Source organism: Hetaerina americana, unplaced genomic scaffold (genome assembly GCF_022747635.1).
Source record: "Hetaerina americana unplaced genomic scaffold, ioHetAmer1.1.p SCAF_7, whole genome shotgun sequence".
Classification (NCBI taxonomy): Eukaryota; Metazoa; Arthropoda; class Insecta; order Odonata; family Calopterygidae; genus Hetaerina; species Hetaerina americana.
Window position 1 is genome coordinate 5,462,450 of NW_027287316.1, and position 19,490 is coordinate 5,481,939.

General features: G+C 37.7%; 1 protein-coding gene across 7 annotated transcripts in view; it reads right to left on the minus strand.

Annotated features, from left to right (window-relative positions):
- LOC139696143 (collagen alpha-1(XVIII) chain-like) overlaps positions 1–19,490 on the minus strand; it is a 333,407-nt gene that overhangs the window by 34,455 nt on the left and 279,462 nt on the right. For 6 of the 7 annotated variants that reach the window (XM_071594749.1, XM_071594747.1, XM_071594744.1 and 3 more), the window contains 7 exons: positions 7,567–7,663; positions 6,649–6,689; positions 6,073–6,186; positions 5,915–5,929; positions 4,888–5,037; positions 3,952–4,060; positions 2,214–2,302 (listed from right to left, as the gene is read on the minus strand). In XM_071594749.1, the coding sequence (XP_071450850.1) occupies positions 2,214–2,302; positions 3,952–4,060; positions 4,888–5,037; positions 5,915–5,929; positions 6,073–6,186; positions 6,649–6,689; positions 7,567–7,603 (555 nt within the window). In that variant the 5' untranslated portion in view covers positions 7,604–7,663. The remainder of the gene's footprint in view (positions 1–2,213; positions 2,303–3,951; positions 4,061–4,887; positions 5,038–5,914; positions 5,930–6,072; positions 6,187–6,648; positions 6,690–7,566; positions 7,664–19,490) is intronic. The other variant, XM_071594745.1, reaches the window with a different exon arrangement.

Genomic DNA, 19,490 nt, shown 5'->3' on the forward strand with positions numbered 1-19,490 from the left:
TACGTTAATGAACACTCAAAAATTATGAAGCGCCCAAAGGATTCTGATTTCTGAATGTGTTTAAAAGTAAGCATGGAGACATGAATGATTATGACATTTTTAAAGCATGGGCTATATCATTGAATATTAGTATTTTGTTATTATTTTTAGATTTCAAAAGGGTATCTACCTTTGTCATGGCTTGGGCAATAAAAGTTTGGTGAAGATTAAGAACAAATACCCGACCATCCTATCGCACAAATTAAGCCTCCATCTAATAAATAATGCATTTCCTCGTAAAAAGGTGAATCTTGTTTGCACATTAATGAGTGAAAAATTGTGATTTGATTGAATTATATTAGAGGTTGTAAACCCCATTTTCAGAAATTGAGTGAAAATTCTTACTATTTGAGTTTTTATTTCAAAACTTAGCATCAAATTATCCTATACCCACATGAAGGGCTCACATGAAGTTTTATGGCGATACGTGGCCTCTTCAGGCAACGTTTGAATATTCTCAATACTCTAACAAGAATATATAATGTAAAACAACCATAAGTTACCTCAAAGTCATACAACTTTTATGAAAATTAGGTTATGCACTTTTGCTATGATGTGTTGAAAGATGACTAAAAGAAGTACTACTTTTATAAAGTGCCTTCCTCTTTGAATGGCAAATACACCTTCAGTCATCATTAACTAAAGAAGCATCTACATGGTGTAGGATATTAACATTATTTCCTTCCATTTTGTAACCTTTTAGACTCTTTATGATAGTAATCTTATAAGTTCTCTTTGTCAAATTCTTTAGCCTAACTTCACAGATTTAGAAATGCTACTTGGCATTTACTCTCATTTTCACTTTATATGTCCTGAATTACTTTTGCCAAGAACAGGGATTTTTAGAGCTATTTCTTGCTTGCTTCAATTTCATTACTATACCTTCCATGTCCCAGCTCTTAGGTTATTTCCATTCCTCCTCTGTCCTTGTACTTGCTATTGTTTTTATCATATTATCAATCTCCTTTGGATGGATTTGATTAGTTTTTTGAGTCACTCAATGACTCAAAGAACTAATCATATTAATTGTTAGGGTAAGTAGCTAACTATTTGCCTCACTCATCAACTCTCCTCTTTCATATTTCATTAGTATACAGCAATAAAATGACTATAAAATTAATTTTTTAAAGGTTACAAAAATGATTTCATGAAAGAATTTGTCCAGTAAAATAGCAATATGATTATATATAGATAGTAGTAGTAGTAGTATGATTCTGACTTTTACTCAATCCACTAACAGCACTAAGGTGGAGTGATTAATTTGTAGTACTACCTAATAGGCCATTCATGTCCAACATTATAGTATGTAGTTGAATAGAGCATGGAATGTATGGAAATTTTGATTCATACTGATCACTTAAATATACTGTCATACAAATCTCCCAGTATTAGCATCCACTTGCTCTATTCATGAATAAAATCAATAAAGACTTAGGCAAAAGTTTCAAGATTACATAGAATAGGGAAATCTCTTAATATAAAGTTATACAAGATAAAATTTCCCCGACATTTCTTTGGGTTTGAGTATCATGAGTCCAGTAGTCGCTGCATGAGTTTTTAGAGCAGTCATTGATTTCATACCTGAGTTTCCCATTACTCAAGCCACAGGAACTATCATATTGAGTCTAATGCATAGCTCAGGTCTTTTGATTCTGACTTTGCATACACGCAGGTAATTTCCATTAGAGCTACTAAGTTGCCCATTTCTTAAATGCTTAAAATGAACTCATTAGAAGGTATGTGCATAAAATAAATTCACAGTTTACATAAAATTCAATTATACATCACTGAGGCAATTAGAATTATATTTCCTCACAGAATGATCTGGAAGATTTTTAGAGTGACCATGCATTCTGCATAACTATTTGGACTTTTCCATAGTCCGTTACCATCCAGGTCCAAAAGATCCTGATAAGAGAAGTTCAACTCTATACTCCAAATTTATTAGAAAAAGCAACTACAGTGCATGAAAACAAGTAAAAAGATTATATAGGTAATTAAACTCCTTGGTTTGTAAAACAAAAGTTGAAACAACGTTTTGCTGCTGCTTAAGTTTATCTTCTGATAGCAAAAACAAAAAAAAGGTAACCAAATGGAACAGGTTGATGGAATTTTACTGTGAAACAGCACATTTTATACTTCACACAATAATGCAGGCTATTGACAATACTTACATCATAATTTGGAATTTCTGAAGCCCCTGGTGGGCCTGGAGGACCTGGAGTTCCAGGAATCCCTGGAGATCCATCCCTTCCTGGCTCACCTGAAACGGAGAATGTGGCAATCATAGTTTGGTGTATCAGTAGACCATTAAATGCAATGCTAGGATTTCCCTAAGGACAAAGTGACCTTTTCATCAAGAGCAAAGACATGTATGCACAAAAAATATCTTTCTTACCAGATACAACTTATCAATGACATTAGTTCTGTGGGTGGATGTTTTGCACTTTTTAGGGGTTACAAAGATGATTACTTAAAAGAATTTGCCCAGTAAAATTACCCTGGAAAAAAGCTGCAGATTTTAGTATTACATAAGGAGTGAGTCCTCAGGAAACCATACCTATAGGGACACTTCAGCACTCTCTTAAAACTCATTGCTGAAAAAGTTATTTGTGCACATTACAGGATAATGTGGAAGGTATACTTTGCAGCAGTACACAACGTCCATATCTATCTGTAAAACCTAAGGTTGATATTTTGTATCATGAGTGAATTGTTTGTGTGTGCTCTGCTGTTTGAAAAAAAATGGACGCTCTTGTTTTCCTGTTACTTGTCCATATTTGCCTGCAATATTTTTGCTCTTTTCCAATTGAGATAGGTGCCTGGGTTTTTGAGAAGTCTCTTTTGCTTTTTGTTCTGAATCCAATAACATCACTGAACATCATGCATGTTTTTTCACATATATTCATTCTAATGTCATGTATACATAATGCTCATGTGAGACTTTTAAAAATAGCCAACACAAAAAGTTCCCTCACCATTAATGACATTTAATTATTAATGAATGATAGCTTGTAGTTCTTTACTTAAAAGTTGTAAAGTAAAAGTAAAAAAGACACTTTAGTTCAAAGTGTCTGAATGTGACCAAAACAAACTGTGAAAGTGACTGCAGGCTATTTGGACATCATACAGCTCCTCTTTCCAAAGAAAAGCCATTATGAAGGATGGGAGTGGACAATTTCAATTTGTTTTCCACTTGGGAGACAGTTTCTAATATAATGAGGGATTTTGAGCTCAAGCTCCCTTAACGTCATTTAAAATCCACACTTCCTTCCCCATTCACTTATCCAGAATTCTACCTTTTCAGAAGCAAGTAAACAAAATGCCATAAAACTTTTATGAAAAAGGGAATGCAAGAAGAACCGCAGAGAGAGGTGTTATGGTAAAAAACAGATTTTGTAAGAGAATCTAGGCAAATGCAGACAAGGAAGACAACTCTCTATTCTTTGCCAAGATTCTCTTCCGGTGCGCCAATTTGAAAGTTTTACAAAATCTGTTTTTTATCATAACACTTCCCTATACTGTTCTTTTTACATTCCCTTTTTCATAAAAGTTTTATTGCATTTTGTCTAATTAATTCTAAGACAGGAGAACACTGAATAAGTAGATGAGGAAGGAAGAGTGCATTTTGAATGACATTAAGGGAGATAAAGTAAGGAGCTGTAGGAAGAAATAGCAAAGGGATAAAGGAGTTTATTAGGAAGAACTGGCTGTAAAAGATAAAGACATGCATGGCAGTTTTCAAGGGTTTTTACTAATCCTACTTCCAATTGGTAGATTACCTGTAGTAATAAAAATAATTCATAATGCATGTTGGTCAGGAAGTGACCACAGTGCTATAAACTCATCCTGAGAGTCAACGATGTCAAATTACTTCTAGAATTGGGTGATAGGTAATTTAAAAAAACTCACCCTTTTGACCTTGAATGCCCTCAGGTCCTGGAGGGGCAGGATCACCCCTTTCTCCTTTGTCTCCCTTAGGCCCAGGGGCACCCCTCTCTCCTGGTGGACCAGGTAGACCCTGGGATTCACCAAGATCAAAGTCACTAACTTTAATTCAGTCAATAAGTATTACTGATTAATGATTGGATACATTTACTTTGAGTCTGCAGAATAACATTACTTAATCCACAGAATAAGAAATTATACTTCCTAAAATATTCACAGTGAAGAAGAAATACCTAATGTTAACCCAATAAAGCAAAAAAAATCTGTTTATTGTAAAGTCTAAAGTTTAATGAAATACTGACTACAGTATAATGTGTTTAATGAAACACTGACTATAGTACATGTGACGAGATAGAAAAAAACATTACTAAAACATACCATGTTGGGGTCCGAGTGTTACTCGTAATGTTACAAAAGTTTTTGACTAAAATGGTCAAAGTGGTAGGGATATGAGAAGAAAAATTGTGTTTGGCAAAAAAGCTACCAGGGGGAAGCAGGAGCTGACACCAGGGAGTTTGAGTAGGGATGTTAAGAAACAGCTTGTCAAAACTTTGATAATGGAGCTTGGTTTTGTACTGGGGTAAAACATGAGGCTTTTGAAATGCGGTTGTGGAGAAGAATGGAAATGAAGAAATGAACAGAAAGGAAAACAAATGAGGAAGTGCATAAGGAAAGGGGAGGAAGGGAAGGTTGTTGGGAGAAATGCAGGAGGAGTCTGGAAAGATGCACATAGAGGATTTTGAGTGGTGATGCAGTGTTTATGATTGAAGGGAGGGTGTAAGGCAAATGAAATTGGGAGAGTGTAAATACACTGTAATAAAATATAATCATTCTGGAAATGGTTAAACTAAAATGACCAGAAGGAATATGAATTAAAAATTCTTTTGCTGTGATACTGACCGATGTTCCAGGAGGTCCAGCTTTTCCATCAACCCCTGGAGGACCAATTGGACCTGGAATGGCATCGGGCAGTTGTATAGACTGCAGCATTGTGGTGACATTACAGGAACACACACCTGGAGGGCCAGGTGGCCCACGGGAAGATGACCACTATAACAAGAAGAAGAAAAGTAAATTGATCAGAAGCAAGTCTACATTTTTGACATAGCATTGCACTTCATACCCTAACCTTAATTTTTATAGCTTGATAATGAATTATCTTATAATATGCAATACTATGGATATGACACAATGATCAACACACACTTCCCTGCAATCTACATACATATTTTTATAATATCCGACGGAATAAATGAAAAAACAATGACTGATAAGAAAATATAAAAGCAGTCATTTACACAATATGAACATATTATATGCCACTGCATTTTTCAGCAAGCATACAATTGAATGTATTTGCACAAAAGAGGGAAATGATTAAAAAAATTTAAGTTGAATATTCTAAATTGCTCCAACATAATAAAATCTAACTCATATCTAATCTAACCATATTTCACCCTTCAACAACTACAATGCTAGTATTTGACAGTTCATTGAACAGATGGAGAGATTTCAGAGCAGTTAAATTAATATTTTTATATCTTTTAAATGAGTTAATTAGTGATGGAGTGAGTGTTGTATTCATAAATTTTTGTCAGATAATGCCATAAAAACCTTTTCTTATGGAGGAATAGAAATAACTATGTACTTAAAACTTGCACATTTCCCCTTTAAGCCCTTTTAAGTTTATTAATATTTCAAATCAAAATGCGTTTTAATTGTTAAGGCAAGTCAAAAGTGTGGAACAATAAATTGAACAAAAAATTTAGGAAATCTAAAATATATTGGTATCTATGTCAGGTGCAGGCATAGGTAAATTGATAGTAATGGCTGGATGGTATTTTTGAAGGAATTTTGTTGTAAAACTTGAACCAATTTTCAAAAACAATCGGATTTTTAAAAATTAAAAATTAATTCTATTCCTCACCTTGGTAATTCCCATCTGATGCAGTGGAAAATAAAAAGGCATTAAATTATAAATATGCAACACATGACCTAAAATTAGAGAACAAATATTCAGAGATTGTCATCATTCATGATTAGAATATGTAATAATTCACCGATTATATACTAATTTAATCTCACCAGGTCATCTCCAGAGCCAATATCTCCAACTCCAGCTCCAATTCCTGGACTGCCAGGTGGTCCAGGGGGCCCCGGAGGCCCTGGAGGACCACGGATGGATTCACCAGGGGGACCCTGTTTAAAATAATTGGACGAGACATGCAATATTGACGCAGAAAGTCAAATATAAAATTTACACAAGGTTGCCATATAACTGGTTGGAAAAATTAAACCATTTTATCTAAGAAGATAATATTTTGCAGAATTTTCTTAGGAATTTCAATTGAATGAATTTATAAGTTAAACATTTGCATTAAATACTGTTACTATGATATGGTGGTATATAATGTATGGAATTTAGTAACTATGAGTCATGTTAAAGTTCACCCTTTTAAGTTTATTAATATTTCAAATCAAAATGCATTTTAATTGTTAAGGTAAGCTATAATGTCACATACAAGCACAGTATCAGAAATAGCAGCTTAAGGACATTGGAGTGTAAAAGTGGCATCATGTGAATTAAATTCAGCTAATTTTCAAGTAAAGCACAATCAATTACATGAAGGACTGAAGGATTTTGAATACACTTAAGCTTACCCTTGGTCCTCGGTCTCCCTTGGGGCCTTTAGGCTGGAAATCTGAAAAAAATTATCGTTTACATAATAAATAATAAGCATAAAATGCATTCATATTGGATTATTTTATAGGCAATTTCTTCATACACTAAACAATCTTTGTGGTATCAATGCCTGTCAACATTTCTTAACTTCAACAATCTAATCCAGGGCCCTTTGACTAGAGGCTGAATGGCATGCAAAACAAGTTCTCCTTATTTAATTTTAATTTATTTATGAATGAAGAAGTTTCTATAAAAACAATTTAACACAATGATAAAGTCATACTAAAGTTCCTGAAATTATTTCGTATTATTCTGAATAATTTGAAAACATAAAAGAATACTTGATTCCTTATTCTTATTGAATAGATATTCTTCAGCAAAATTCACGACAATTATTTGATTACATTAGTAAAGAGAAATTTGGCAGTACATCGGCCATTGGAATTTTGCGGGAACATGGGATGTTAAAAATATGAAATGGCAGGGCTTTAGCCTTGGTGGTTATACTAATCTGCGCGCAAAAAATGCGTTTCCTGTTGCATATGCATTAGGATGTTAAAAACCCCGCATACGATTCTCTTTCCATCTGCAAATACGTAAATGGCCCCAAAACACAAAAATGCGGAACGTAGTTATTGAATATTATAACTCAAAGACTCTTAAATATATGAGGAAATCGACAAATAATGTTTTCTCTTAATCAGATCGGTTATTTTCAAGTTAAACCATGACGAATTGGCAAACAGAAATTAACAATTAAAATCTACTTATTTTTTAAACCAATTTAGGTAAGTTAATTAATAAGTCTCGGTTACAATATTCCTAAACAGTTTTAATTCTCTTCCCTAGTGATCCATTGGTAAATGGATCCTGGATATGCCGCAGGTAGGCCTTACCGTCAGAATTTGGAGGCGGAGGAGGGAATGGCGGCATTAGAAGTCCACCGCTCCCCTCGAACCCAGACCCTGAACTGTCGTCTGCATCATCAACAACCTAGGATGACAGAGAAAAATAATTCTCAAAAACAGCTCTGCAAATAAAAAAATGAACAATAAACCATAAATGTATGTTTCCTTGTGCAAAATGGTTAAACGATAAATAGCATTACTAAAAACATTCAAGTTTTTTTGGGTTCATCAGTAAGGTGATAGGTTGACATTTTCTTTTGGAAAAATAAATTAGGCGGACCATTGGACACATCTGGTTAGGTTTATTTCAGATGGCGATCAAATGTTGTCATTGTATGTAGCCGCAATTTGCCGTAGTTATAAGAGGAGACGACCGAAAGCTGAGGCAATTTAGCCCATTAGGGATGGGTGGGTAATTTGGTGGAGGTTGGATTAAAGGTTGTGAGTTGGAGGGAAACCTGGCGTCGGCATTAGCACATTCTTTAAGAAAGGCGCCAAGGGGTCCGCAGTTTAACGTCCCATCTGACGAACGCCGGACTCCACTTTAAATCCGCCCTCAACTAGGGATAGGGATACCACAGGAACAAATATTGCCACCACCAGAATGCCAAGAAGGGCCAATACCGTAAGATTTTGTTATAATATGAAGGTAAATATCACAGGTTTGATTAAAAAAAAGTCTTGTATCTATAAGATTACGAAGGCAATAGTCAAGATGAAGCCTTATATATATACACACACTACACTCCACAAAGATCCAATCTTGGACCCTTGCTTTTTTCCATGTACATAAATGATATTAGTAAAGGTATTTCTAATTGCAACCATCACTTTTACGTCGATGATTTACAAACATATCATCATTCCCGCCTTCGCGACCTACCAAGAATTATTAACGAAATTAATTCCGATTTTGCTGCTTTTCCGCTTTGGGGTATAAAAAAATACCGAAAAAAACATCAAAAGTCAGTCTATTATAATTGGATAACAGAAACTACATTCTGAAATAAGTATTGGTGAACTCCCATTGGTGAACCTTGCAAGGACCTATCATACCACACCTAAGGATAGTAAACAATTTAGGCGCAACTGTTAATGAAACATTATTGTGGAATGATCATTCAATTGTTATCTGTAGAAAAATGAACTCATCCCTGCATTCACTGAAAAGGTTAAAGCACATTGCTCCCCCCTCCTTAAAGATGCTTCTTGTGTCCTCTCTTCTCATACCCCACTTTGATTACTGTGATGTAGTATACCAAGATCTTTCAGGCAAACTAAAAACCTAACTCCAGATGACCCATAATTCCTGTACGCAGTTCATACGTGATCTTAGGAAATACAACCATTGTCTAACTCATTTACAGGACTACTCTGGTTAAAGCTAGAGGGTCGCAGGCATTATTTATTCTTTCAATGCTCTACAGGATTTTTTCAAACCACAGAAATTTGTACAAAAATTCCTCCCAACAGCCCAATCCACAACAGGAATACTAGGGGTAACAATAAACTTCTTGTCCCATATCATCGCACGGAAATCTATCACAAATCTTTTCATGTTGCAGCATGCCGTCTGTGGAACTCTCTCCCAGATGACATTAAAAAACCCCATCCATAAAAACATTTAAGAGGGCACTTCACAAGTTCATTTTCCTCGAGTTAACCAGCACACCTTCCATCATTTAACTCAGCTGCTATACAGATCAGTTTCTACTTTTTCTTTTGTCATCTCAATCAGTAGAATTTTGTATCATTATTTTTAGTTCATGTTATTTTTCTCATTGCTCTTCATGTGTTTTTAATGCTATTAATTTCTTCATTTCTATTACTTAATAATATATATATCATGTGAAAAATAATTTTTACAATTTACATGTATCGTTCCTCCAATTAATGGGGTTTTCCCAGGTTTTTCACACCCCCCTTCTCTCCGTGGGTGTTTTCCTGCGTGGAGTTTTACTAGGTGAACAATGCCACACTCTCACTAGCTTTTCCCACAAACCTCACTCTTTGCTTCGACTTTCCTTATTTTATTTTTCTGTTTCTTTACTGTTATTTACTTAGAGTATGTGTATCTGTGATTTATATATGTATGTGTGTGTATATATATATATATATATATATATATATATATATATATATATATATATATATATATATCCTCCCAGGAATACAACCTTGACGTGGTGGAAGGACTTGTGCGTTCCGATGACCCCTAGAGCTGTGCTGGCGGGAGTAATAATTATTGCTCCTGGTAGGGTCGAAGGTTAGGAGCCAGACGAAAGGTAGTCCACGCAGCGTCTGTTCCTCAGTGAGGCGGCTGCAATGGCGTCTGACCCCAGTGGGGCGGTCAGTAAGTGATGGTGTCACGTTAAAAACACTATTGAGGAAGGATACGGGAAACCACCTCAATTATCATTCCCAAGATTAACATGATGGACTATACAGATATTTAACTCCTAGCAACTATGGGGCTCGGCCCAATCGGCCGTGTGTCGTGCCCGGAAGCGGGGGAGGCAAGGCTTCCGCGGTCGTCATCCCACGAAACCCTTGCAAGGGAAAACCAGCAGCAGCAGGACAGAAGACGCAGGAGAAGAAGACCAAATTAGTTAGAATAGGGACGTGGAATGTTAGGACAGTGATGAGGACAGGGAAATTGGAGAATGTTAAGCGAGGGATGGAAAGGGGAAATATAGATATTTTAGGTCTATGCGAGGTGAGGTGGAAAGATAGCGGGGATTACTGGAGTGATGAGTATAGAATAATATACAGCGGCGGGGACGAGAGCCAACGAGGGGTTGCCATAGTATTAAATAAAGAGGTAGGGAGAAGCGTAGTCAACATAGAGCAGGTAACGGATAGAATACTACTAGTGGAGATAAAAGCGGAACCGACGAACTTGGTTATTATTCAGGTATACATGCCAACGAGCAACCATAAGGAAGAAGAGGTCAATAGGATATACGATCAGTTAGAGGACATGATCGCGTGTGTTCCTGCAGGGAAACATTTGATAGTGATGGGGGATAAAAATGCGACGGTGGGCGAAGGAAGAGATGGTGATGAGGTCGGGGACCTCGGTTGAGGCACGAGGAATGACCGCGGGGAGAAAGCAGTTGAGTTCTGCAGGAGACAGGGGTTAGTCATCACCAAAACTTGGTTTAGCCACCACAAAAGACGCAGGTATACATGGAAAATGCCAGGTGACTCAGGAAGATATCAGCTAGATTATATCCTGGTTAGACACAGGTTTAAGAACAGTGTGATATATTCCCACAGCTTCCCGGGAGCGGATGCGGACTCTGACCACAATTTAGTTGTTATGAAATGTAGCGTACGTTTCAAAAAGATAAGGCAGGGGCGGCGAGTTAGAAAATGGAATGTAGAAGCATTAAATGGTTTGAAAAGGAAGGAATACAAACAGGCGGTAGAGGATATCATGGAGGATGGTAAAGAGCTAAGTACTATCGAAGAAAAATGGAAAAGTTTCAAGAAAGGGTTGTCTAAAGCCGCAAAAGACACTATTGGAACCGTTAACGCTAAAAGGACTAGGAACCCATGGATCACGGATGAGATAATTACAAAGATGGGCGAGCGGAGGAAATGGAAGAACGTAAATACAGAATTAGGCAAAATGAAGTACAAATAATTAAACAATAAATTGAGGCGGGCAACAAATAAAGCAAAAGAAGCATGGTGGAAGACGCAGTGCGAGGATATGGAAAGTCTGTGGAGGAAGGGTGAAATCGCTGCGCTGTATAGCAAAGTTAAATATTTATCGGGAAGTAAGAAAGGGAGATGAACTATTGCAGTTAGAGATAAGACGGGTAAGGTAATAGTTGACGCAGGAAAGATTCAAGAGAGATGGATGGAATATATAGAAGAACTGTGTAGTAAAGAGCTTAGACCAACAAAGTTAGACATAGAAAAGGAACATGACGTAGAGGAAGATAGCTTAGGTCCAGGAATAGTAGACAATGAGATAGAAAGGGCATTAAGGGAGATGAAACTAAATAAGGCCGTGGGGGTGGATAACATTCCCGCGGAACTATTGAAATGTTCAGGAAAATGTGGAAGGAAGAGGCTATATGGGCTGATTCGTAGTATCTATGAGGAAGGAATCTGGCTGGAAGACTTTGTGAGATCAGTTTTAGTCCCTATTCCGAAAAAGGTATAGGCTACATCAGAACTGGAGGTAGGAATGAAAGTGTGCGGAGGGAAAAAGTGGAAAAAGGCTAAGCTAAACATTTAAATAGGAGGGCAAAAACTAGAGCAGGTAGAACAGTTTACGTTTCTCGGAAGTGTTTTGGACCAACACGGTCAAAGTAGTAGGGACGTGAGGAGAAGAATTGCGCAAGGCAAAGAGGCTTTCACGAGGAGGATGGAGTTGATGACAGGGACGTTGAGTAAGGATGTAAAGAAAAGACTCGTAAAAACCTTGATATGGAGCGTTGCTATGTACGGTGCGGAAACGTGGTCATTGAAGCAGGAGGATAGACGTAGACTGGAAGCTTTTGAAATGTGGGTGTGGAGAAGAATGGAGAAGGTGAAATGGACAGAGAAGAAAACAAATGAGGAAGTACTTGGTATGGTGGGCGAAGAGAGAGGTTTGTTGGGAGAAATCCTATGGAGGCAGGAAAAGTGGATGAAGGGGGTGTTGACCGGCAGTGGGATGTTGAAGACTGTGATAGAGGGGAGAATGTTGGGCAAACGAGGAAAGGGAAGGAACAGGATAGGGATGTTGGACGGGATGAAGGGAGGAAGAAAGTACTCAGAGATGAAGAGGGACCTGATATAAAGTAGGATATTGCGTTTTTCTAGGGGTCAAAATTATTGAACTAGAAATGATGTCCATCCAAAAACCTACCTTAACCGGTAGATTGCCTAATAAATAAATAAATAAATAAATAAATAAATATATATATATATAGCAAATCTGTGCATAATTTCTGTCTGGCTGTCTTTATGTTTCTATGTGTATGTATGTGATTATACATTTAATGGCTAATATAATATGCTTACGACGAAGGGTTGAATGGAAGAAGTTTTGTCTCAATTTCGCCCGCATTTTACCTATCTCCCTTTATGGTTATATAACATATCACACAGTATTTTAGTTAAATCGAGACTACACTGGGTAAAAAGTATATTATGAGTAATGTGACCAGCAAGTTAAATTTTCGGACGCTGGAAAATTTTGGGCAGCTGACTAACGCTTTGAACCCTTATCAATATCTGGTACCTGTTTGACCATATTTGATAAAACCCGGCGCAATAATCATTACAGCGAAATAATCCACATCTGCAAATGATCCGTGACAAATTGCAGCTTTTGCGGCTCATCTTTACGTAAGCATACCGAATATTTACTCAACCTGATTTTTCCAGAGTTAACTTAATAGGCTGATATTCACGATTTCAGGCAAATGACGCCTTAACTTGCAATTCCCATCAGTGACAATATTTCCAACGCCTTCGAACAATGCCCAACAATGGGAGAATAACAAAAGGAGCACCCGATTTTCGTGTGTATTTCTAATCGGGGAAAAGGCCTTAGGTTCTAAATCAAGAGTTTTCACTAATCCCTGCTGATTTTTTTTATTTTGGCTCGGTACTCTTTTAAAGAAAAAGATCTGTCGCAGAATTCCGCAAAAATGTTCACTCAAGATTGTGGGTAAAGTGATCCATCGCCTAACTGTATTCCCCTCGAATTTATCCTTCCTAAATTAGGTATTTAAGTAATACGACTGTTAATATCTCTAAAATTATTATCAAAATATAAAAATGCCACGCAGTCCTCCGAAAAAGAAATTTTACAGGCGGTAAATACTTGTGAATACCGAAATAGACACGAAAAAAACTACCTTTGGCACATAATGATATCATTAAGTTTAGTAAAATGGTCGATGGAAACCAATATTTTTAGGAGAATTATTTTATAAGCGTATTAATAGCATCGTGACCAAAAAAGTATCAGAGACGGATGTTTAGAGAGATTTTTAACTATTTTGGCACATTGAATACCAGAAAATTTTCAACTCTGATACATTTAAATCACAATATGGACTTCTATGGTCGACCAGGAAAGATGGCAAAAAAATTATGGTAAAAATCTGTCCTCAAAGCAACCTATATTTAAAGATGAATAGGAATTCAAAAAAGGTACGTGATCAGAGATTGAGGGTGCGCCATCATCGGCCAACGATCCGATGTTCACCGTCATCGAAAATTGCACTAGCAAAAGTCTCAAAGAGACAGAAGACAAATTAATTCACAATCGAGGGTGATTTATATTTTATTATTAATTTGGAACTTGACTCTGAAACCCAAAGTGGTCGCGCGACAATAACACCGTTGGGATGGCCTCCGAAGACATTCCAATATTTTAAAGTCAACGGTGACTTTCTTCATTCCTTCGGGCGCAAAAAAATTCTTTATTCATTGAGGAATCATGATCTGCAATTTGAGGAAAAACTGCTTAGCTTCATCATCCTAAATGGGATGACAGATGCAATTATTGACCACCTGTTAATTTGTGAGTAAAAGTAAAGTTTTTCGATTAAAAAAAATAGTCTGATGTGTACGAGTATTCAGCCCCTGCCACACACCCTAGCGGTGGGTTGCGGGGTAATAAACTATCCAAATTTGGGATGCATAGGCATTTCATGAAATCCTGAAGCCACAACGAGAGAGGTTTTATTTCTTAACCGAAGCCCATCTAATTGGCCATCGATTCGTGGCAAGGGATATTTATACTCCACCGAGTGAGCATTTAATTCTCAAAAATCGACAAAACATTCCGTAAACCCAAAAACCTCGTTTACTGAAACTTTGCTCTCCCCCGAACCAAAAATAACATGGACAAAAACGGCAAGTTGTTAACCCTGAGTCCTCGTTAACCCTGAACGAGTGAGTACTTGTGAATCGCAATGGTCAATGTTTTCGAAAACACACCGGAGTGATTGGGTCAATGAGCGAAAGCGTGAGTGCATCCGCTTTATCATTTTTTATTCATCTGAGTGATTGACGGGGCACTGGTTGGGGGAGAGATCCTTGCAAACCCTTGAGTGTGTGTGTGTGAGTGCGAGGTCGACTGTTATTCCTCAACACACACCCCCTAGTGTCGATCGAGTGGTTATAAGTTTGTTTTAATTCTTTATTATTTATTTTGCCTTTTTTGGTGTGTGATTGAGGTAGAGGCTGTTTCCCACTGTTTCCCAAACACACCCAAGTGATCCAGTGTGTGTGTTTGTGTGTGTTCCCTATCCTTCCCCTTACTTATAACTTGGTGTTTACCTTCCCTCCCCCCTTTTCAACCTCGTGCCAATCATGTTTAAGGTGCCATGCTATAGCAACATTATCATTCCATCTGATTCTTGCCACCCTACTGCTCATAAACTATCCGCATTCCATGCGATGTTACATAGACAAGTAAATTTACCCCTCACAAAAACCAACTTCAATAATGAACTCAACATTATAAAATCCATAGCATCATCTAATGGCTATGATCCAAATCTAATAATGAAAATGCTAAAGAAAAAACTCCAGAGAATTGCCATTTCCAAAATTTGCCCTCTTAGGCCCGCTAAAGACAATACAAAAAAGTGGTGTAAATTATTATTTGTTGGTCCCCTCACGGACAAATTAGCCAGACGTTTCCCCAAAGATACATATAACATTTCCCTTTACAACCCCTCCACACTAGGGAGGATATTATGCAGAAATAAAGACAAGTTGGACCCCCTCCTTCAATCCGGTGTGTACAAAGTGAAATGTGATTCCTGTGAAAAGTGCTACATAGGCAAGACTGGGAGAGGTTTCATCACGAGAGTGAAAGGAACATAAGAGATGCTGGACATCAGGGGATGAAACGTCTCTCCTAGCCAAACATCTAATAAGGACATCACATGAGTGCAAGTTTGTTCCGGGAAATCCTCCACCTGGAGAATAAGGGGATGAAACTGACACATTGGAACAATTGGAAATACTGCAGGAGGACCACAATGTTCCTCCTAAATGAACAAATTTTTGTGAACCATTCACCCCTCCTCAAGATCCCTTTCACGATTAATAAACTCAAGAATCAAAATCCTACTGCCCCTCCTCTTTCATGACTTCACCCTCCTACCTTCTCCTCTCTTCCCCCCCCCTGTCAGGGTCTCTCACTGCCCACTACCACCGGTCATCATATTTTTCCAAGAATTAACTAGTGCATTCCCCCCCCCCCCTTCCCCCCCCCTCGCAGCACGTGGCTCATCCTTCCACTAAAACCAGCAGTGGGCTCTGCTTCCCAGAAAGTTACCTGTTTAACCCATCTTCCCCCCCCCCCCACTATCTCCTAATGATAATTCCTTCCCTATGTCCTTAAGCCTTTAACCCCTGCTATACAACAACCGCCTCCCGATACTCAGCCCCTTGTCCCCCACTTTGCGGTTTTTCCCTGTCATAACCCCCCATTTTCGCTCTTTATAACCGCCTCTCCTCCCCCCCCTCCTCCTCTCCCCTACACGACTCTCCCTCCCCAACCACATCTTCTGTCCATATAAATAAGGTCTCCTTACTGTTTAGTTTGTCTTGTACCTGATGATGACTCTGTGAGTTGAAACGCGTCGTACGTTAAATAAACTGTGGAAAAGTGCAAATTGTCCTTATTTCATTATTTCATTTAAGGTCTCGTTTTTATTGCTTCACGACCGTTCATTTTACATTTCCATGACTATTAAATACGACGAAAAAGCCGAAGCGAGATCCTTATATATACGAGTGAGTATTTCATCGGGTCCGAAGGATATATTTGGCTTAATATTTTTCAGCAAAGGTTCCATTTCATTATATAAGAGATTGCAATTTTTGGCATCGGTTGGGCGGGGTGATTTCGAAAGGTATCGGAAGCATTCGGTGAGACATTGGTGAAGACGCTTTGAAAGGAGTTTAATAAGTTGGAGGAGGAGTTTAATAAGTTGGCCTTTTTCAAAATGCTGGTTACTCTTTCGCCTTCACCATTTTGAATGAATTTATTGTAACTGTTAACTTATTTCCCCGAACTTCTATCACGTACGACAAAAATGCTTTCGGATTCTCTTTCAAATTTTATGCCTATTTTTTCCTTTTGAATTCGTTTTTCGCTTTCCGAAACTAATCCTTGGCATTCACCCTACATATCTTATAATCTTAAGTGATCTCATTTCTTTTGTGCACAAGAGGTATCATTCCAAGTGTTTTTCATCTTGGCTCGATACATAGTCTTGGACGTCGTAATGACTGTCTAACATCCGCGGTGTACAATCTAGGCTCGGCACAATATTTCATAAATTTACTGAGAATTAACATGTTGACTGTTGAGCTCGTAATATCATACAAGTGATTCCATGTATCACCAGTATTTTGGTGGTTACTATCTTCCTTAAAACTATCAAATTGACTCCGTCACACGTACTTAAAGCCATTATAGTCCCCTTCTTTAAGCAAGTAAATGTTTCTTTTAGACTTCCTATTTCGCACCTTATATGGGGAAAACACAGCATTTACTCCTCTGCAGTCACTTATTGCTTTAATAGTTTCTAAAGTTAAAAAATTTTCGGGTGTATTCGCTACTGATAAATCAAGAATATTATCACCTCTAGTTGGTGAAATGACAACTTGTTGGATGTAGTTCAACGTAAACTAATTCAATAGCGACTCGAAGATATCTTTGTCTGTGCCCCCATCTTAAAAATATACGCGCTAAATCAATAGATGGAACATTGAAGTCACCACCAATTATAATGTCGCGGGCGTTGTTTTGGGATAAGAAACTTTTGATTTGATGGTCTAATTCTAGTATTGAATCATCTTTGTCGTTCGGCGGCCTATATCATGCGCATGCATAAATTATTTTACATTCAGGACTTTTATTTGAGCACCAAACACTTTACAAACCATTAACTGGAATTACCTCAGCTCTGCTGACGCAAGAATTTTTAACTGCATCAAAAACTCCGGACTCTATTTTATTTACTCTGTCATTTCTGTAAATGGAAAAGGATTTCGGCAAAATTCCACCGCCGGCGATATGAGTGGATAACTAGCTTTCTGTTTTAATGATAAATTATATCTGCGCCTGTCCTTTGAATAAGGCGATTATGTTCCGCGACTATGTATTTTAAACTTCGGCAATTAACAAAATAATACAGATAATGTTCCCTGAACATAACCGTTACTTGAATATTTAACGAGAATTGTTTTACTTTTGTTATTTAATACCGTGGAAAAGTTTCCATCGGATGATGACTGATTATAATTAAATTAACTACCGTACGCATCTCTATCGCCCACTCACAATTTATTCAACGCTAAAAGACAGTTAAACTATTAATAACAGCGGCTTCAAAAAGCAAACGGCCAAGAATTTTACGCGGAATAAAAGCTCCGAAAATTCTTTTTTGAAAGTACAACAAAATCTAAGGACTGGAGATCAGTTCTCGAAATCTACCTTGAAGTCGTATGTCTGTCAAATGACGCCCCACTCTTGCAAGTACCTGGACAACATAACAGCAAAATTCCTCTTTGATCACCTCGATGCATTGCACCCAGTGACGTCGTCGGTCTCTGGTCGAAATGGCAACAGATCAACCAGGTCGGTCTGCTCCTAACCCTCTTCAACACGTCGACAAGTGCTTCCTCCCTCCATTCTGTCGGCAGCCACAAGGACGAGGAATCTGTCCCACATCGACGTCAAATGCACAGAGATACAATCCCACTTCTGACGTTAGGAATTCGGAATAAGATCGAGGAGGTGGTGACGCGAAAATAATGAACAGATCACACAATCTTCCTTAGTCACTAGGTTCCAAGCCCGATTACAAGGAATTGACCGTGCCCATCACAGGCCATGCCTCTTACAGGTGTCGCACATGCTCGTGTCATGTCTTCCGCCGCGTCAGCCTATCCGAATTGAGCTATCCCTCCGCCGTGACGTCACATTGGCGCGAAGTCAGTTTTCGCTGCTAACATTAAAATATTTTCTTTTAGTCATTGAATGCCTTGTCTCGATGGTATGGAAACATGTTAGCTATCGAATTTTGTAGTAAATAGTCACCTAGTTATGTTAAAATTTCAGCAAAGTTTATAATTGATGTTATTTTCAATTCAGTACAAAAAATAAAGTACACTAATATTTTACATCTAATAATAGAAAAAACGGTTATTTCTTTTTTTCGCAAAACGGTACAATTTTGGTATAAAATACAAATCTAATGAAATAACAAACTATCCTTGAAGTTTGTCGCTCAATAAAAATGGAAAAATACGGCTCGTTTGATGACAAAACTATTATTAGTAATCCCTATCAGCACTTGCTTGAGGGCTACTATTTGTTCGCCTGTGACTATGGAATTAGGGTGAATGTTGAAATACACGAAAAGGTTGCCTTTAATTATTACTCAATACCCATTTTTTAACAACATACAATCCGCCATATTCTGATGACTCTTCTCACAGTAGCCCATCTGCATTGTTCCCACACTTTTTTCCAGTCTTTGCTGGAAGCCATTTTTTTTAAAGGTTCCTCACATTCGCCTCTCTCTCTGATGATGAAAAAGTGTTCTCACAAAGATATTTCTTCACATTGGGGAACAGGAAAAAGTCACGAGTCACTAGCTCCTGGCTATAGAGAGGATGGGAAAAACGCTTCACTATGATTTTCGCGAAATATCCAGCAACAACATTTGCCATTTGCGTCCGTGCAATATCACGGTGAAACATCTAGTCCGCCGCATTGAAATGAGGCCTTTTGCGACTATATATGACCTTGAAAAATTTTCAATACATCTGTACGAAGGTTGCTCAATTAACCATTCGATTTTCCACGAAACATATTCATATGAATAAGCAATCACGGTGCTGGTACGACGTGCACCATAAATATCGAA